We start from the raw sequence: 21,811 nt of genomic DNA, 5'->3' as shown, positions 1-21,811 counted from the left end.
TGTTTGAAAAATAGATGAGGCCAATAGTTTATTGTGACTTGTGTTTAAAATCATAACAAGAAATAGTACGTATTAAAAAGTGACTGTCAGAAACTAAAACATAAACATGCCGAGGTCGCCTTCCGAAGAGACACTTAAGCTACTGTCTTGTGTTTGTCAAAATATAGCATACTCACATTTCTTCAGTGCAACGAGCCTAAAAGTATGCTACACGCTCTTCAGTGGTAGAATACGCAATTAACACTTTCCTCGGTCAAGTGGCGATACTTGGAAGTTTGAGAGTTTATGTAGAGTCTGTAGTGTCACACGTCACAAGTCGATGCAGTACACATTTGAACATGCTGATCAGTGACACAGTCACCGCCAAGCTATGAGGTACGAAAGTATTTGTGTGAGGTGATATTGTTGGCATTTAAAGTTGGTGAAGTTATAGTCACCAAAGAAGCATGTACAGATTAGTGTCCGTTTTATGGAGGTAAAGATGAGAATGTGGGTGCTTGTTTTTTGGGACCAAGTTAACCGTCTGTAATATTAATTGTCCTTTGTGGAAGTGTTTATAAAGTTAGTTTTTAAACTGAGATGGTATTTTCTTGATCACCGTAGAATCCTGCAAGTATCGAGGTCATTACTGTACTTTTGCTTTCAGTAACCGGAACAACCTGCGATCAGGCGTTATTTTTCTCGCGGCGGTGTAGTCAACGGAAAAATTAGGTTAGGCTGGAACATGTTGGAATAGCTATCGGGTGGGTTCACTTAGGGCCGTTCGTTATCATTCATGTAGTCACAACTGCTGCGTGCAATTGCTATGCGAAAATCTTGACAGACTTGTCATTATCAAACTTTTTTGCATAATTAACTCAGACGGCTCCCTCCAATATGGCCTGGGGTCGATTCCGGCCGGGAGTCATACATAGGTTTAGTTTGGTGTATCCTGCTCCGAGTCAGAGGTTTTCTGATTTTATTTTCGTAATTTCATCCTTTTATTATTCTTAAGAGATTGAGATGTGTAGTTTATATGTACAATATTAGTATATTATCACACAGACGAGCAGGAAAAAAAAAACTAAAGTATATTGTCTTGAAATAACAAAAAAGACAAATGTTGTACCAGACACAACAGACAAAAGATGTTCCCGTTTGATATGTATTAGTTATACAGTGATCTCGAGTCGAATGCCGTTAAGTATGAGTGAAATACATATCTCACGAGTGAATACTTCTGTAAGTATCCTCTTGAGCCGTTTGCTTCGGCGAGCGACGAACTATGGCCGGGTATAGCGCGAGAAAGTAGTACTGACTACTTTACATATACATGGCCTGAGTTTCTATCTTTCAATGTGAAGTACAACCTTTTGTGAAGAGGTCAGATAATTGATTTATAATTGCAAAGGTTAAGATGAAGGTAAAACCTCATTGTTAAGTAAACTTGGTCGTACGTGCCTTCATTAGTATTGACCCAGTTGTTTTATCGCAGTGTTAAGTGATTGAGTAAGTATATTAATTGCCGGCACAGCTCGACAAAGACAAATGTCACTTTTCCCGGGCTCTCAATATGCCTCAAACGTCCTTTTGCAAGAGCAAGTTCTCATCATATTCATCGTTGTGGTTTCGACTTATTAAGGATGTGGTTTCGACTTATTAATGGTTTCGACTTATTTAGGCCTTATAATCGACCTTATAAAGGTTACACGCTCTTCTGTACACGTTAACGGACTAAGTGAGTCCTTTTGACGAGGAACTACTAATAAGCCGAAGAAATCGGCATTAAAATTCAGTTTAATTTTTAGGGTAGATATGATATAATTTACAAGTCAACACATGGGGGGGGGAGAAGATTTTTGGGGCGAGGGGAAAAAGGGAAAAAAATTTGGCGGGGGGGGAAAAAAAGGGAAAAAAAAAAACGAGCGGGGGAAAAAAAAAAAAAAAAAAAAGAATAGTGAAAGCTGGTGTTTTAAATATAAGAGAAAAGAGAAATTGGTTAAAAATTGTGGGAGAAAAGGGATCACAAAACCCCCTGTTGCTACCCTCAACACAGTCACGCAGAAGTTACAGGTACCCGGCAGTTGCCGGACCAGCTAACCATACGCGAAACCTTTCATGGAAGCCGCCATTCTTGAACGTTTTTCTGTAAACAGAGCGACTTCTGTGGCGGCATTTGTTACCGATTCACTGCTAACATCCTTTTTAGATGTTTGTTCTTCGGCTTTCCGATTTAATCTTCGCAAATTGTGACAAATGAGCCACGGTGTTGTTGGAAAGAATTGCCTGAACGAAAGAAGTGTAATTAATCTCGTCCAAAATTGCTTTAAGGCCTCTGGGCTGTACAGTGAGCGCAGAATAGAATCGTCCTTACGGCTACACACTTTTCTTGCTTAATTAGATATGTACTCTTAAAAAAAATTTCGTGATCGACTTGATTGCAGACAATTTGTTCAGCTATGACAGGCGGTTTTTCTATTGGCAGTTTCTTGACCGGGATTTGTGGCCTGAGGGTGAAAATTAGATTAGAATATTCCGCTCAGGAAGACTATATGTAAAATACAAATACAGCAGACACGCTATATTCAGTGTGCAACGACTTTGGCACGCCATATCATGAAACAAATCACAGTATCAACCAGGTAACTGATAACATATCCCTTTATTATCGTTAACTGATGACGCTGAGCTGTCGTTCTTTTAAGAACGAGATGAAGTAAGCTGTTATGATAAAGCGCACTCGGTAGAGATAACATTAAGAGGCAGTATTTAATGCCTTCTTCACATTTATTTAGTGAAATATATCTCACTTTAAATTTCCGGCAGTCTGCAATGTCGACTTCTTCACTATAAGGGGTTTCAACGTGCAATCTGATTGTCAAAGTCACAGAATCAATCACTTATCACACTCAGTTTTTTCTACGGCGATCCGACAAAAAAATAATAATAATGCAAAAATATTCACAAAATTTATGGTGTATAACGTTTTCTCATTAAAAACCATAAAGATTCTCAATGTAGCAAATGAGGAAAACATTTGCTTTCACACACCATTAATACCTTTTACGGCACAATAAAAGCATGACTGGGTTTTTCTGTTAGGTGATAGCTGGCCTGGTACACTGTGTTTAACAAAAATAATGATAAACGCCTGTTGTCTGAGTTTAGTTATCCGTCCTCTATTTTATAATGTTATTGTCACCTGCAAATCACTGCGCGTGCCAACAAGCTATAGACCAGTCATTTGCATTTCATTTATGCCTTTTTAATGAAATATATTTGACATGTGGCAGTGCTGTAGTAGCCATCGGTTTCAGAATCGCGATCTTCTTTCTCACAGACTACCTTGTTATTGGCTTATCAAAGGTTATACAAAGCGAAGTTAAACGAATGAAAAAAAAGACATTCAGTGAAAATGTTCCTTTCAAAATGGAGACATACACATAAAAGGCCTAATTACTCGAAAGTATTCTCAAGCTTCCAAAACAGGCTAATAGCGGTCTTTTGCTTTCAGTTGTCACTTTTCGCTTGGTCCTGTGGGACTCAAATTACAAAGGACATGGAAGCAATGTTGGTGTACCCAAGAAAAGAAGTCCTTACAAATTCTTTTATTAAAGGTACACCAGTATGGCGGCTATTACGTCATATCCCGAAATGTCTGGATGTTCTCCTTGGCAAAACCATGATTTGACACTTCGCAAACTACACTGACTTTATAGATTTCAATACACTTACAACTAGATATTTCAACAATATATGAAGCGTTCAGGCATTGCATCAATCAATCAATCAATCAATCAATCAATCAATCAATCAATCAATCAGTCAGTCAATCAATCAATCAATCAGTCTGTCAGTCTGTTAGCCATTCGTTACTGGGTCAGTATGTCTTTCAACAGCTCCTACTTTCAGTTAAACATTCGACCAATAAATACCAATAACAATGATGATGATGATGATGATGATGATGATGATGATGATGATGGTATATAATAATGACCAACCATCCATTAATTAAACATCATTTCAACAACTCTTTCAATAATAAAAGGAGGCAAGCGTGGCCGAGTGGTTTAGGGCGCTGGTGTTGTAATCCGGAGGTCACCGGTTCGAGGCCTGCCCTTGCCACTAGCTGGATTTGTATCTCGGTTGTCCCGAGTTCAATCCTCGACCACGCTTTGTATTGCCAACTGGTCTGCCTCCTGCCAGTTGGGATTTTTAACCTTGTTATGTTCATTTAAAATTATTTGTTTCCTCTATTTCGTGGCATGCCTGTCTCTTCTCGTTGGATATGGCTAAGTGCAGACCACTAAAAAAAACACATAACACAAACACATAATAATAGTTATCAAATAATCATGCTAGATCGGTTTACCACAAGTTACTCAGCCATGAAAATAAACTAATATCCTAAACTCTTGTACAATGCAAGCAGACTTTATTTCCCAATCACTATGACATCTTCCAGGTATTTCCTTTAACACCTTGTCTTCCAAAAGTTTCCTAAAACGTAACAAGAATATAATCCAGAACCAAATTTTTTCTTTGGGGTACTCATAGTTGTCAAGTACCAGTAACTTCAGCTCACAGCCTAGCTCAAATCATGATCGATTTGATATCTGCGTTATCAAGACTCATGATTGCATTTAATAAATTATTTGAGAAATAATCCGAGCTACCTAGCTATGGACGCAATAATGCAAAACAAAAAGGAAAAAAAAACATCTACCAAGTGGGTTGCGTCAGCAGCAGTGGGTAGTGAGTACTAAGGCTTAACCTAAGCATACACCATTATAAGATGTTGACCGAATGATCACGTTTACCAAGGTATATTAATTGGGACAGCACTCGAAGGAGGATGAATGGCAGAGAACTTGATTACCAAAGCAATTAGATGGGTTACACAGGTATTTAAATGTAAATAGCTCGGCTTAACTCCTTTGGGCCTTGTGTGCCTTGTGTAGCCACGAAATTGTAAGGCAAAGTGAGTAAGGAGTGTGCTTCAGTTTGAGACGTTGTGACTTTCCTATGCGGTTGACAATCTCCGAAGCAAGAACTTTTATTTTGTAGAAGTAAAAATGTCCAATAGAATGGTTTTAATGGATGGACTGCATTGAAATAACTCTTAACAGTTTATTTTGCCAATGTAATAAAGCAAGATGTGTTATTGGATGGCGCAATTTATTGAGCAAGTCTTGTTCTCGCGCCGCCTTTGTGTCGTTGGGTAAACATTGTGAATTGATGTTGGCCATGTTATTCATTGCTACTAAAATCACTATTATTCCAAGTACTGAGGGTAGATCGCAACTATAATAGGTGCTTTTGAATTTCTTTCCAATAGACCCATTAGCGTTTTGTTGTTTGTATATGCTCGTGTGGTCTGTTCCATTATTATTATGTGGCCTTAGCAAGAGAACCAGTGCTAATAACGTTGCCATTAGAAACCAAACAGTCTTTGTGAGTCATTCATTCCTTCAGTTGTGATGTAATGCGGCTCGTTTGTACAAGGATTAGAGAAGGCCACTGTGTGTCCAATATTATTCACTTTTGCCTATTTTAATAATGCATGTCATCGCGAGCGAAACAACAAGAGCTGTGATGACATGTTCAATTGCTCACCAAGTTAGGACACAAATTCCGGCACGGGTAATGTACATTTATAGGGCACAGGCCGAATTGCCAGACAGAGCATGACTTGGTGATGCGACACTCTTTTGTACCAAACAAACTCCTGCAAACTTTGTTTAGCTGGCACCTTGGACTTCGAAAATTTTGCTTCACATGCTATGCTCAAAGTTTCGACGCGACTCCACCTACCTAACAAAATCCTTCAAGCTTGTGCTACCTTATCCAAACTTTCTGATTGTTGAACAAGCTCGCTTATGATCTATTATTCAACAGTATAGACGATTGACAAGATGAATGCGTTGTACATGTAAAGTTTGGAGAGAATGCAATGGAATTCATCTCAGTGATAAAGTAAGAAAAAAAGGCCTGCTGGGAAAATAACTCAATCATGGAAGACAGCTCACTGAACGCATGGCCTACCATGCCTGAACGCTTTGCCGAACACCTTGTCAGCGGTTTCTCTCTGGCAGTTTTGGAACAGGTAACTATTTAATGTATGTTGTTTCTTTACTTTGTTAAGTGGCAGAGCATTCGTGTTTGCCAGGTGGGTATTGTGGTCATGAATATACTAGCACAGTGCGTCTTTTTTATTTATCATTGCGTTCTTGTCTAACGCCAAACTATTCAGAATGGCATTTTCTGTTACCAGCGTTTCTCTGTCAACCACCCGCACCGGAAAATTTAATTTCGAGGCATATCCGCTACATTGACGTGATTAAGAGGCGCCGGTCTTCTACCAACAAGAGGGTTTGGGTGAAAATTTAGTAATCGGATAAAAATGTTTTAACTAAGCCCTTGTGTAATGACGCATGGGCTATTGCTGACCGTCCTCGGCCGTCTTCATTGATTTTCAGATTACAAAGCTTTTAGACTCTGCTCAGGAGCCTAAGCCAGATCCCCGGAGCCTCCAGAACAACATAGAATCCCTTAGAAAGGAGAAAGAATACTGGAAGAGCTTCATGGAAGTTGACGAATGGAACAGAGATACGGTTCGTGAGATTGAAACAGCATGGAGGAAAAGGTATTCAGCCGGAAACTTGGTCTGTTTAATATTATCTCAAAATTGGCTTCTTCTCTTTTATCTTTGTCAGTCAATCATGATCAGTCATCAAGCATGATGAGTCACATTGTTTGCTACTTTGTCAATCCAATAACCTATAAACCAAGATAAGAAACACTCGATTGAAGTGGAATGTTTTGATAATAATATATATGACGAGGAGTCAAAAATAACACTTAGCTCTCGCGCAGTTTGATATTGCTTTAGAAGTTATTCAACTGATGGCATGCTGAGAACGTGAAAAAGCAATTCAATTTTTTTTTGCAGCTAGCAAGAGAGAGGTTAAAATTACTACCACGATCGTAGACTCCTGTATTTTTTTCAATGATGTTCGGGAAGTACGTACGAGCAAAAGCAATAATCCTACATGAAGAGAATGCAAGTGTAGTGTGAAAAGCAACACGCTCGAAAATTTGCATTCGTGCGCAGGTAATGGAACGAAAATTAAGTGAAGCTTATCACTTAATTTTGCTTTCGTGTGAAAATTGAAGGGTGACCTAGAATTCCCGCCCCGTAAAGAGAGTCAGCGTTATGGTATGCTCTTTGTTTCCACTGAGCCCACTAATTGCTCTGCTGGATAATACGGCGGCAATTGGCAAAATATCAAACGGGCTGTTTGTAGTATTCTTAATGAGCTGTTTTTTACAGAAACAATAGCTTGTTATCACTTCGAGGTTGGCTTTTGTCGCAACAAAAAGATTTAGCTCTTTTTCGCGTATCCATGTTAAACTAGGTTGATATGAATACAGAGCTCTCTGCTGGGTTGTTATTAAATTGGACAAGGCCATTACGCATTTCCTGCTTTACTTAGATGGAGACTACTTGTTATATGACCTCAAAACTGCATTGAAAACGATATCATTTTATCACGAAAACTACAAAGTTGTTTTCTTGTTATTTACAATGCGACGACGAACACTAAATGGTGGTGCCCTTAGCACCACTGATTTTAAGTTGAAGACAATTAATACCTTAAAATTTTCTATCTTACTCTTCACGAGCCGGCCTGTTTTGCTATCTTTGAAATTGGAGCAACATTGAACGTAACGCCGATTTTGTACCTTTTTAATTTTTGAGCACGACATGAATAAGAATGGTGGTTTGGGTGTTTAGACTGAGGATAAGGAGACCGTGTCCGCTTCTTGGAAACGATTGAGTTTCAATGACGACCTTTTTTCAAAATGGGTTGTGCACACTTGGATTCTATTAATTATTGCTTTGTAAATTGAGGGTGTGACAGTTTCGGAAATGCAATCTTTAAAAACATGAAATTTGGTTTAAATAACGTGACACTTTGGCCCTAAATTGCCTGTCTAACACGGTCATTTATCACCCGCTTGATGGTTAAACACAGAAGTGATTAATTATCACGAAAACGTCTTCGAGAGTTGAAGTGTTAAAGAAAAAAACGATTTCTTTTATCAATACCATGCAACATATCATAATTCAAGAAACAAAATAAACAGGCACAAATATCGTTTTATCAACCTTACTATATTAAATGAATCATGTTTACTAGGATTTTGTACTGCATTTACACTGAAGTCTTTTGTCTTGAAGAACAAGTGGAGAGACGTATTATCACGCATGCCGCAGGCAAAACGATGTTAAGACATGTCATTAGGTTTACCCTAACATGCACGAATAAAGTATTTTACCTAATCATGTAGCAAAAAGAATAATGAATTTCCGATTTGGGGGGGTTTGTAGGTTTAGAAGGACCAATATTAATGGGACAAAAATAAGTTGATAATTCAATAAAAGCGACACACAGACACATACTAAAAAAGAAATAATGGTCCTTTTCAATCCAGGCCTTTTCTTTTGGGAACCCAGCGTAAAGAATCTCAAACTGACTAAAACGTAATTGAATCCAGTCAACAAACGGACAAACATCGCAGCTCAAATGGAATCATTTCATCATTTTTTTGTCCGAAAAATTAAAGTTCTCAAAAGCAGCTTTGTCCTTTATCTACACTCCCCTGCATTGAAATTTCGCTCGAGGCTGTAAGCCCTAAATTAAAAATAAATACCATGTTTCACCTCTACACGAGCGATATGTTTGCCTGCAGCAAGAAAAGATAAAGGTAACAATCTGTGTTTGTGATGAATTATGCTTCGTCTGTTCACAAGAACTTGTCAGTGATCAAGCCACTGGCAGATTCCTTTCCAGAACGTTTTGAAAATGTAAATCAGACACCCTCCTCATAGCAATGGCTCAATTAATAGGCCTTATGCATGATGACGTCTTGCTCAAATTCACCACCATGCCTCGTTTACGCGAATTATTTTCAACCTTCTGTCACCTTTATGCAGTTCACGTGGGCATTCTTTTTATCTTTGCTGCTTAGGGAATTCGTTCATGATAATGCAGTCGCACTAAAGCGGGCTTGTGGTGAAACTAGCCAGTCTGACTTAAACATGCATAAGGGCTATTGCACATGAATACACTGTGGGTGTTCATTGATGAGTTATTAGGGCCTAAATCTTGTCAGCGTCTATTGTTAATAAGGCATCACTTATCATAATTCTCAGTTATAGTGCAGGAATTCGTAGTAGTTCGACAAGTATTAAGAATTTATGGGAGCCAAAAAATAAAGAATTAATATATTTTGCCGTTCACGTTTGCTTTGGGTGATAAAGGCCAATGTTTACTTATGTATCAATACAAGTTGAGGGCGCTATTTTATCAGTAGCCATTTATGCTATGTACACCAAGCTTGTTTCATAATTAGACCATTTTAACAAGATAATGGCTCTTAGCACTTGTTGTCGAAGGCCCTATTCCTCGTTGAAAAAAGGCAATCATGATGACACTTGTTGCTTATTTTTTATTTTAAATGACGCTTTTCAGCGCCCTAGTTTCAACTATTAAAGTTCCTATTGAGGGTCTTGGATCCACTACCAAATTTGAAACTCTGGGTCTAAATGAAAAACTGTTGACAACTTGCGCGGTCGGTTGTGCCGTTTGCAGCAAATTTGAAAAGAGTTTCCGAATCTTATTCCTCAAGTGAGGAAATAACAAAAAATAGCGCGAGCGCTCCTGAATACCCCAAAAGTTGTCACGTCAGCATGACAGACGTCATGTTGCTAAGCGACGTCTTAGACGTAATCCGTGGGCTCAAGCAGTCAGTTTTAGTAGACTGGACTCCGACCTTACGGGAACTTGTCACCTCAACTGTGATGTGACGTGGAAAACAAACGTCTGAAATCACATTTTTGCTGTGAAATTGTTCATCTGAATGCTGAGCAATATGCATTCCCTGTTCCCTAGCAATATTGACGGTGGTTGCACAGCTTGGATATTGCAGTTGTTAAGGTGTGTCTTCGTGCAAGTAATCGTACAAAAACAGTCGGCAAATTTTCATTACATTATGCACGGCACTGAAACACCATAATCTCACATTAAACAGAAGCTATTGCAAACGAAGTTCGGTAAGGATAGTTTAGCATTGGGTTCATGATTTGAGATACAAAATAAAATGTATTACATGTAGTGCAGGCATTCTAGTTCCGTGCAATTAGGAAGGAACTCAAATACATACACTACGATCAAGCAAACGTTCCTAACTTAGCACTAGTGCACCCATCTATTGTACGCATAGTTAAATACTTTTACTTTTAGGTAATTACACACAAAGGCATCAAACACACTCCAGTACTAGACAATACCACGTAAAACATGGCAAAACTCAAATATATGCTACTTAGTAAGGTATTTACAATGTACTTGTATGGCCGATGTGTTTGTATTATTTAGCACTCTGTGTTTACATGCAGTCTAATATTGTTCTTATCGAAATCTTTTGTCCCATTTAAATGGTTCCCAAAAAGCCACATGCACTAACTCGTCTTATCCGGATGTTTTTGCAAATACCTACTGTTTCCGAGTATTGTAATTCAGTTGGGCAACAGAAATGATCTGCGTATTTGCAGATTTAGAATGAAAATGTAGTCCAGTCCGTCACATTCTACGAACCTTCCCATATATTTTTACTTCTGTCGGGCTCTTTCAAGAAAACTTTATAACTTATCGATACTTTCAAAGTAGAAAGGCTTGTATAGGACTGCTAAGCTAACTATTCAAAGATGATGTTATTACTTCCTTCTTCCGGGAGATATGGATTCAAGACTTGCCCAAGCAATTTTCACTGAAGCAAAAGTAATATTAATCTTGCTTTGAGCAGTCTTGAAAGCAGAATGACGAGGGTGCCTAAAAAGAGAAGGTTAAACCTCTGATAATGGGCATGCAATAACTCATGCTTTAAAGAACTATTGGAAATTAATAGTACAATTTATGTAGCATGCTCTTATCTTTAGTGTTTTACGTTAAGGAGTTGAAATGCTGGAAGTTATTAAGTGGCTCATATAAATTTCAACAACTGGTTGATAACTCTTCTATCTGTACGTTTAACATTATAAAGTCATTAACGTTCACTCATTTGCGTCTCTGTTTGTGATGCCGTTATGATATTAAACTAGGTAATAAAACTGTCAGCGAAGCAGAACCATTTAAACTTATATTTTAATTGGGCCGAAAATCCGTGCAGTTATACTCCCAGAAAACAACGCTATATACGATAAATGCTTCTTTGGCTTCTACGACATTCTTTTTAAAAGCCAGGTAATTTTACAGTCTTGCAGGATGCAAAAAGGCATCTTTTGCAGCACTTAACGTGTTCAAACAATGTTCAAGTGGTGTTTTCACTTCTCTGTGAGCAGCGAAAGAAGTGTTTGTTATTTCCTGTGCATAAGCTGTCACTCGTTTAACAAAATTGCTTTTAAATAGTCTTGAAAATGGTTACTGCTAATTCCCAATTTGTGAATTTCTAAAATATGTTAGGGACTTTTTACATCTGTGAGAATTTTGAAAGCTATAACATGTTCGTTAACCATCTATTGGAAATGAGTTGTCCTATTTGAGAGCTTATGTTGGATCTTACACCTCCATTCATCTTCTATTAATATTTGTACAATGCCAATGATAAAATGACATTTATGCCATCAAAAGAGACGCTTTTTGCATATTCAATTTCCTTTTCTATTGAGCGATTTGTTTGCGTAGCACACAAACTCTTTACCGCTCATATGCATTAGTATTTCTTTTACCCCCTTCAAGGTTTTCTTCATTAACCAAAAATGACTTAAATACCTTGCTGTGTTGTTTGTATAACAATTCCGTTTAGCGGCTTTCTTTTCCCAATGATTGCGAGCAGATGTTTGCACGAGGCAAAGAGATGCAAATTTAAGCTGACTTGTTATTGCCATTCCTCCAGTGCGAGGCATTTCTATTTGCAAAAACACAGCAATCCTGTCTTTAATGGAATCGAAAAAAACATTGGACAACACATTTCAGGTTCTCATTGCCATTTGCCTCCAGCCGGCGGGCGGGATTAGACCCCAAATTGATCCCTAACGGAATAAAAGCGAGTTTTAAACAAGCCGACACTGGTACATGTCTTCATTGAGACTTAACTGGCTTCCCTGTTCTGCAGCCAATTTCATTTACGTGACAAATTACTGTTCGTCAACAATGCTTTGTTTGCTAAAATAATTAAACGCAATAACTGAAGTGCTTTTGTCGGCTTCAACTCTGTTTCAACTCTTAAGAGACAGGCTAAGACTAGCAAAGTCATGTAGACTGATCAGTACGACACACTGCGCACGTGCATTTAAGGAAATGGCGGGAAAATGTGGACGTTCGTCTTACGACGATTCTGGTGTGCTACTCGCTTGCTAGGTCTGACGGCCCCCTGGGATCAAACGCTTTTTGAATAATTTGGTTTTCTTGTTCTTGTTTAAAAATAAAACTGGTTTCTACGTTTTAATCCGCATCAAACCTCGTTCAAATGTTTGACGAGGTTGACCTTCTCCAATAAAAGTGTACAGATACATTTCGAACAAATCGAACAAAGCCTCTTTTTAATTGAAATGGTTGAATTACAACACATTTAAACGAAATAAAATGTGATCAGAAGTTTTATGTGATGAAAAGCAATAATATACCAGGAGCAAATTGAAAAAGGAAACAGACAAATGTAAGGTTGTTTGAGAGCTGTCTTTCTTTAGATCACGCAGAGTTAGAACCGAATTCTGGAAATATTGAAATGTTTTCTTCGTCCGTGGCCTGCTGAAGTCCTATTTTCAGTTTCATGGGTTTGATAATTGCATGTTACTTGATAAACTGTAATACATCAGATGATTGTCATTACATGTTCATTTTAATAAATGCTGCCTTTTTTTCACCTTGTTGGACGTGACACTGACACATCTCACTATTCATTGACGTGTCAGATCCAAGGAATTATTCTTTGCCTCGCGTAGTCCCAATTACCTTCGTTAGTGCTTCTATAAAACGCTCTGAAGGACATTTTCGGGATGTATTTTAAGCACTTACTGAAATTTTTTAAAGATTATTTTCTGTTTTCTTCCTTGTCTACAAGTACTGCGTAGCATAACATTGCATCACACTAACAACCCTCCACATCGACACCATTATGTTCACCACCAAAAAGGCCAGTCATAAAACAATGCCTTGCGAGCAGCTCTTTGAAAAGTTCCGCGCTCGTGACGATAGTTGCATTGAAAACATTACGTGTGTATAAACAAAAGCCCTGGGATTCCATCATTGATAAATCGTGCAGAGACATTTGGGGCAACCTTGCATCTGCAACTAGCATATTCCACCAGTTCAGTTTTATTTCACCTTATGTTAACTATCTTGAATTAACTTTGGAGATATAACAATGTTAAAACTTTTGACTGTCGAAGTTGTCGCTCCGGTTCGGGTAACAGGTAGTAGGTCACTTTGTGATATCAGGTAACTAAACGTTGTGCTTTCATTCTTATTGACCGGCAATTTTCTGCCAAGGTTCTTTCACTGCAAAAAGAGGGATCTTTTTGAAATATCTTGTTGTAGTATTTCTGTTTATTCTCAAATGTGTTTTGGTCAATGTTTACAGATCTCAGGGCGACCAACCAACGGTCTTACCACCGCTAGAGCAACTTGCTGAAAACGTAAAAGAACCTGTCGAAAAGCCACCTCCTCACGCACGACCCCTCAGGCGGTCACATACAGATCCTACAGACCTACTCTGGGTATTCCGCAGACGAGCTTCCTTGTTAACAAAACGAGTTCATCAAGAACTCGTTTCGAATCAAAGTGATGGATGCAATGAGCCCTATCGTGTTGAAAATGATGGAAAGAGCTACCAGACAAAGCCAGGAACAAGCGAGGGTCTCATGGACAAGGTAAGTACATGTGTGATAATTATTTATAATGTAACTTTGTACATAAATGTAACTTATAAGACATGGTTTCTTTCGAGAGAGAGATTCTGAAGTTAAATGTTTGGCTTTATCTGAATTTTTACCCGGTATGTCAACCAATCTATTGTTTCCGAAATGCTTCTATAATCTCTTACTGGAGATAATTTACTACAAGAGTTATATGTGAATAATATCTTGTTGAGAGACACATTAGGGGTCTAATTTACTACTAGATGGAATGAGTGCCTGCATATATTTCTGAGTCATGATTGTTCGAAACGTACAAATGTATTTGCCTTACACAAACCTTTTTACTATTATTTGCAATGTTAATTTATTTTGAGTGTTTGTTCCTTGTAAGCCTGGGTGTTGACTATTATGCTTAATAGCAGATACTTTTCATTGTTTTCCACAGAATGTAAATGCCGTTAATCTGTATGTTAAAATAACTTGTCTCACTTGTCTCAATAATAAGCGAGAAAAAAGTATTAACAAATTTTCTTCGCCCAAGTTTGATAGATGAAGTGTTCTGAAACCTTAAAAGGAACCTTAAACATCACCATCAACAAGCACTTTCCCAAATATAAACATAGAGTCATTTTGAAATAAGTCGAGGGAACTTGATTTTCTTAGTAGCACGGCGCCAGACTGTCCAGCAATTAGGAGCTTTATAAGTGCAATTGACAAAACATACTCTCTGTTTGTAATTGAGATCGTAAACGGTAGCTGTAATCAATAATAATATAATAATCGAATATTAATGCAGGATAACCCTTCAGAAGTTGCAGCTTGTATGGTTTTGTGTTTAGTTATTGAAGATGATTTGATCAAATTCAGTTTACACCAATTATTTTACGCGTTCTTTTTCAGTTTTCGCCTTTTCTATCCAATGGCCATTTCCCTTTCTCAATTCTTACTAGTGGACAATCAAAGCGTAAATTGATGCTCATAAACCTTATCGTAATTTCTTTTGATTCAACTAACAACACTTTAAAACAATTGCTTTCCCTAAAAATTATATTAAGGATTTAAACAACATGATTTTTATTAAATCACCAAATTTTCAACTCATATAATTGTATCAGTGTAGAATACGAGCAATTTCGTTTTTAAAATGTTTGGCGTGAAACGAAAAAAGAGCGTCCAGTATTGCGATAAATTAGCTCAAGATTCAATTGTTCTGTGTTGAAAGCAAGCTTCGCTGCAAAATAAAACTTGAAAGAAAGCAATTAACCGGAAGTATGTAAACAATGAGAGAAATGAATCGAAATGGAATGCGATCATAGCCTTTTAGAGCTTTTTTGCGGAGTAAACCATTGACTTCATGATATAAAATCTTTCTAATTCTACTAAGGACCACCTACAAAGTTTTGAGATTTGTGATCCACAAGCATGCTCGACAAATTCGTTCTATCAGGCTACCAGATTGGTAGAAGCTACAACGCGAACAATTATAGGCGTTAAGAGACGCAAAAAATGACAGATGAATTTTAATTGTGGTTTTGTATTGGATTGCATTGTTTGATCAGCGGCTTTTATATCACAGTGGGGGGTCAAAAGATCGGGTTGAAGCGACTAAAAATCTTTTGTCTTTACGTTATTTTATTTCAAGTTAAATGAATATCTGCGTCTCTTAATAAACTTGGTGTTGAAACAAGATCTTCGATTATTATGTGCGACTTATTTTTCAATGAGATTCGGCTAAGAAAAGAAAAAAATGGAGCAGAACATAATACGAATACATGATAAAAGGAATTACATTTGTTTAGTTCTTTCTACACAAGATTTAGTGAGATGTTTTTGACTAAGTTTCTTCAAACCTCATTCTGTAGCTGACGAGTTTTAAATTTAGAGGTACTTTTGTCCAATGTTCTACAATTTTGTTCAATGTTCTTGAAAAACAAGTCGGCAAATAAATCGTTAACAGAATGAAAAAGTAGGATGAGTAATTACAGGTTTTATTGTAACCTATTGTTTGAAAATATGGTTAAATAAAGCCCTTGTGTTTCTGTGAGTAATGTTTGATCCGATAAGTGCGCAAAGAAGATACCATCTTGAGTAAAGAGTTTTCTGTCAGCTTCGATCAGGTTTCTTTTTCATTAGTTTTCTACATCTCACTGTGTTAAGTACGTAACGTCGGACATGTTCTTGCAGTGAAACGGTGTGGAAAAACACTACAGTCAACAAAAACACTAAGAGACTGTATTGATTGTGAGGACTGAATTACCGGGGTATGTCTGTACGCATCTAGTTCACTAGTCTATGAATGTTCTTAGTTTGTCTCTTTTCAACTTAAAAATTCTTCACATAGTTTTTCCACCCACTATACAACGTGTTGTTACAATGGCTTAGAAGGTGTTTTGTTCGGTTTGTCACTGTTTAACCCCTGAATTTCTAGTAATATTTGTTTTTATGAAACAATATCAAAACTAGTTGACAAGCAGACAGATGACGAACCTTCCCATTTTGTCCATCATCCTATTTAATAATGTTTCGTCTTCTGTAAAATATTATTTCAAACTGCTGCTGAACCCTGATATAATTAGCCCTTAACGAGGTTCTCGGAAAAAGAACGATATTCTTTAACCCGGTTTAAATTACTACAGTACTGTGGAATCTCGATTCCTTCATCCCTTGATATCTCGAACCTTCCGCCTGAAAACTCGAACCAAAAGCCGTTTTCCTTGGATTTTCTACCCTCTGTCGTCGAACACTTTAATTAAGTTTAACCCCCGATTTCTCGAACTCTCGATTTCTTGTAGCAGGACAATGTATTGGAACAATATCCCAGTATAACGAGCCCCCGTTAGACGACTACATTTTTCCAATCCCTTGGCACTTCGTTATATTCTGTACTTCTTAGAGTTCCCAGGGGGACTCCCATATGAAATGGACAGGGTGCTCGACGTCTCACTTAGAGGTGTAAATTACGGGTTTTGGTCTCAACGTGTTCAGGGAAAAACGCCAATATTTATGATAGGTCCAGGTCTCCCTGATACTAGGTCCAGACCTATCAGGCAAAAGTTTTTGCCACGCCCAGATTGGTCTCCTTAAGGGTTTTTTTTTTTTAATGTGTCCAGTTTAGCTGGGCTTAACCACTTTAAACTTGAATCAACATACAAATTTTCTTAACTGGTTTTCATTTATTTCTTATTGCACTAGTTTGAGGAATTTGTCAAAAACTAGGAAATATCTTCTTTGGTGATCCCTTCCTTAAATCTCCTGTCCTCTTTTCGTAACTATCCGCTTGAGACCTAAAGAGAAATTTGATGCTGTTTTTTGATTTAACAGACAAAAAGCTTAACAGTCGAAAAGTGGAAAAATACAATCAGTCAAAAATTCTCCTTGCTTAATCCTCAGTAACCACTAGTATTTTGTTACTAAGGGTAGAAGGTGGTAGATCCGTATTCGTTTTGGCTGTGGTTGATCACATCCAAGTCATAACTTCAATCCAAGAAAGTTAAAAGGAAACAATGTACATAAATTGGCATTTTATTCATGCTTATCTAAAGGGGTCTAATCTGGCAACTTACGTACTATATTCTGATTACGCATAGCAAAGTATATGCAATAAGACAAGTCAGTCCAGGTGTCATGCCTGCCGAGAAAGATGTAAACCCACCTTTGAAAAATTGACGATGAATGTTCTGAGCAGCAATCAGCAGTCTAACAGTTTTGGCCAGTTGAAGTCAAACAAGTATTTCGAAGTCAAGATTTGCAATCAGTGTAGGAAGATTTTCAGTGACCGAGAATTTTTGATTAGTTGAGAACTAGTTTTGTCAGTGGGAAATTTTAATGGATCAAGAATTAAAATAGTTTTAACTTCCTAAATGAAATGCCTGAGAAACTCCAGCTCTTGTGACGTCGTTTTTCATCTGTAAAAAAAAACTAGTTTTACCTTATCAAGTAAACTCCTGCTCCTGCCTGTCAGGTATGCCGTTATAAAAGTTACCTGACAAACTCCTACCGCTCTGTTTACCTTATCTGATTAAAGTTACCTCACGTCAGTCTTTACCGACAGTTAAATTCCGAAATTCCACAAGCCACACATCAGTCTTTAGACGAAATGACGAAATTTCGACAGCGACATACGGGCCATTCTAAATTGCCGATGGAAATCTTTAACATTCCGACGAGAGACATGAATACATACCCCAACAGTTCCTCACTAACCCGCAGATTCTTGGAATTTCCACCCCACAATCAAACAGGAAACATAAAGGGCAAACTGTTTACAACCTGAGACATGGCCTTTTATCCAGTGAGATATGAATACTGTCGAATAAGAATCTCAAGTCATATCATGCAATAAGCGGCACAGCCTTTTGTATACGAAGTATTCACTGAATAAACGGTTATAAACAAAGATAAATAAATGAGTAAATAAACAAATAAATGAATAAAAAAATAATATATCTGGATTAAAACAAACATCTTAATCAAGGAAACGATGAATAGTAACATTAAACCTGGCTTCCTGCTTTTTTGCTAGCAGTGTCCCACTAATCATGACTAATCCGAAAATGTTACTACGTGTACGTTGCATGCAATCTTCTCTCTTGATCTTTTCAGTCGCCTCAAAAACCGTATTGATAAAAGTGATGTAATAAAACTAACAGAACTAAGGCTCTCTTTTTACCATGTCTGAACAGTTTCCTATTTTGGTACATATTATGCACAAATTGTTCATTTTGTAACCAAAATCCTTACTTATAGCAAAGATTTGTTTGAGCCTGTACACGTGGCTCGTTGTCATTTGCGAAATTCTTTTGTAAATCATCGCTTCATTCACTGGGATGGTCATTGCAATTGCACATACACGACATGGAATTCCGTGGGCGAAAATAATAAACTGGGCGGAAATATTGTAATACAGCCCCACTAGGAAACGATTTTCAGATGGATCCTCTTAAACCGTCGCATGAAAAGCTTTAGCTCTCTCTTGCTTCCAATTAATTTGATGCAAAATAATTTTTAACGATGAGATACACCACCGTCGCCATGCATCATTTGCGTGCGACGTAAATAAATGTCATTGTTACACCTCCCATGTCCTTTTGTCGTCGCAAGGCTATCAAGTCGTTAAACATTGATTGCGTGCAGTGCACCCTGCGACAATTCCTAACGCCGGTCTTCGCAAATACAGGTGACTTATTAGACCATTGAACACCAAGGATCCCGTTGTGTGAGGATCCCGTTAGGATTAAGGTTGTTACCAAGTAGAATAACATTCTTGAGAGTTGATTTTTTCAATATGTCATACAACGCTTTCTTCCTTTACAGACGCGCAGCTCGCGTTCAGACAGTCCCTCTTCACAAGACAGTCACCCCAAAGAACTCACCATGGAGGACAGAGCGAGAGAGTCGAGCAGTGACAGCGAGACAAGAGATGACACTCCTTATGAGTGGACTGCCATGGTGAGCAAATTTTAGAAATCTAGTCATTTCTAATTGCTTCGATTGAACAGCATTCATCACTCTCGTATGCATGATCTGCTATTTCGTGAAGCCGGGCCAAAATGCCACTCGATGCTATTTTGAAATTAAGATCAATGAAGGCGATAATAGACATAATAAGCTCTAAATTAGAAATGGTGTTTATTATTTACATGTCAAACTACTCAGTACTATTGGTCTCCATGAGACTGTTTGCACTGAGAGGCTTAACATATTGATATCTATAGTGCAAATTGCCTAACAAAGCAGTCATGCAGAGCTTAGACGGGCCCTTTGAGTTTAGACAAATTCGTCACCGTTGGTTTGGCTTCTTTTCGACTGAGATTATATATAAGTCTCTGAACAATGACGTGTGATGACGGAATCAAAACATTCACGAAATAGGAACAGAAATGTTTGAGTATTTTTACAAGCCGTTTTAGAAATGATAAATAACAGTGCGCAATTATTCAGTACATGTAATGTGATTTATCAGATGCTTTATGAATAATTTAACGTGATAAGATGCTCAATGAATGATTTATTTGACAGCAAACCGCTATAAACTTGAGGAAGGCAGTAGGTTAAAACAATTGGCTTATTCACAAATGCACATCGAACCGTGTTGTTAAAATACGTTGGCTGTCACGAGGATTAGATAACCTTGTAAAAGGGACCTAGTTTGATTGTCCAAATTACAGCAGTGTTTCAATTAAAGATCATAGCTCATACTGAACCATTTATACATGCCTCTCCATTTTTTCAACCGCCCCTGTAATATGAGAAAAAAAAGCTCCCTCTCAGTCTGACTTTGCTGGTTGAAACATATTGTAGCAGAATTCACTTGAAGCAACACTGCACTTTGTTATCTAAAAAGAATTGACCGGATTGAAGAAAAAATACTTAATTACCAACTGAATGCCTTCCTGTCCTCTTCGTAATTTTATGCGTTTTCCGTGTGCTACTTTTAGCTTCACAAAAGTCTAAGGTCTCCTGACATAACTAGATAACGACGAAACATAAGAATCAAACTGGCGGCGGACTTTTCTTGATATTATCCTAAAAGCCTGACAAACTTCGTGTCGATTGCAAAACAAACAGTGCGTCATCAAAAGTAAACTTTACCTTTTTTGCCACTCGTCATAAGGGCCGATAATAATGCCATTTTGACAAGACGTGTACCATTAGTGAATTCCACTGTTACCCCATATGGATTTTAGTTCAGTGAGTGATTGATTCGATGTAGTTACAAGGTAACATTTTTTGCTATCACGAAATATTTTTGTGAGAATTTTATTGGATTTGACGTTGCTTGGAGCAACGTGGACGATTCCTTAGGGAACACGTACAAAGTTTGAATTTGAACAACCGAGTAGCTTTTGATTGTTTGTGGGATCGATTCTCAATTGGATTAAGCAACTTTTGAATTACGTTCTAATTGACTAAGGAATCAGCGGTCACTTCAGAGTTCTTACACAGTTATAGCTGTGATAATGAGCTCAATTCGTCGTCGACAAAGTCATCCTCGTGCATCAAGAACCGTATCTGACCCTTCGAGAAGTCAGGTAACATAAAGTAATTGTTTATCTTTTTAATAGTTCAGTAGAGGACTTTTGTCTCAATAAGCCCGAAATATGACAATTATGTCTTTCATATTATTGCCTATCACGGTGTTTTTCGTCCCAACTGCATGTCCAATCAACAGACAATTTCGTTATTGAAAGAAAGTGAGTTGAACAACTAAAAATATACATGTATATTGAAAATCAGTTGAAAAGGATTGATAGTAATCTTAAATGTTTGCCATTTTCTTCTGGCGGCGAAGCTAACATTGGAAGGGATTGAAGCACCGCTTTTGTGTGTGCTTGTTTTGATGAATGGATGTATTTTTTGTTTAATTCGTAATTAGTAAGGAACTGTGAATAGTTGATAAGACCAGGTAATTGCCTTCAGCAAGTGCCGGTTTGAATATTGATCACTCTGACGAGCGAGTGTGCTTCGTCAGATAAGAATAGTTTGAGACTTCCTCCAGCGTCTTTGATTCAGCTTTCCCTATATAGATATATACTCTTTCCTGTTAAAAAATTCCAAATTCGTCAGTTATCGACGTGCAGATAATATATACGTGAAGAGCCACTTAAGAATTATCTTTCACTGTCCTTCATTAAGAATACTGGAGAGTTTTTTAAGTCCGAGACAACAGATCGAAAATAAGTGAGGCGAGGTGACCGTCAAAATTAATGTCCATCAGGCTTTTGCACTTTTCTGACTTTTGAACGGTACATTGCCCTTTAGTTCATTGTTCAAAACCTAAGATCAGTATACCGCGTTATAGATATTTCCAATGACGAATCAAAGCAGACTTATAGGTCGGTAGAGAACATCAGGTTTCTTTTATTCCATATTCAACTAAATCATGTTGCTTATCAAACATTAATC

The 21,811-nt window shown here is 37.6% G+C and overlaps 1 protein-coding gene across 5 annotated transcripts in view; it reads left to right on the top strand.

Annotated features, from left to right (window-relative positions):
• Positions 1 to 5,697: 5,697 nt before the first annotated feature.
• LOC144634547 (uncharacterized) overlaps positions 5,698 to 21,811 on the top strand; it is a 34,388-nt gene continuing 18,274 nt past the window's right edge. Inside the window, exons 1-4 of one of the 5 annotated variants that reach the window (XM_078493537.1) lie at positions 5,698 to 6,088; positions 6,462 to 6,628; positions 13,630 to 13,918; positions 19,220 to 19,354. In XM_078493537.1, the coding sequence (XP_078349663.1) occupies positions 5,996 to 6,088; positions 6,462 to 6,628; positions 13,630 to 13,918; positions 19,220 to 19,354 (684 nt within the window). In that variant the 5' untranslated portion in view covers positions 5,698 to 5,995. Of the gene's footprint in view, positions 6,152 to 6,461; positions 6,629 to 9,860; positions 9,987 to 13,629; positions 13,919 to 19,079; positions 19,145 to 19,219; positions 19,355 to 20,576; positions 20,938 to 21,811 lie in introns of those variants that run through there. The other 4 variants (XM_078493538.1, XM_078493539.1, XM_078493540.1 and 1 more) reach the window with 4 other exon arrangements.

This window comes from Oculina patagonica, chromosome 13 (genome assembly GCF_052425735.1).
Source record: "Oculina patagonica isolate OP01 chromosome 13, crgOcupat, whole genome shotgun sequence".
Classification (NCBI taxonomy): Eukaryota; Metazoa; Cnidaria; class Anthozoa; order Scleractinia; family Oculinidae; genus Oculina; species Oculina patagonica.
Note: the sequence above shows the minus strand (reverse complement) of the source record. Positions and strands in the feature narration are given on the sequence as shown.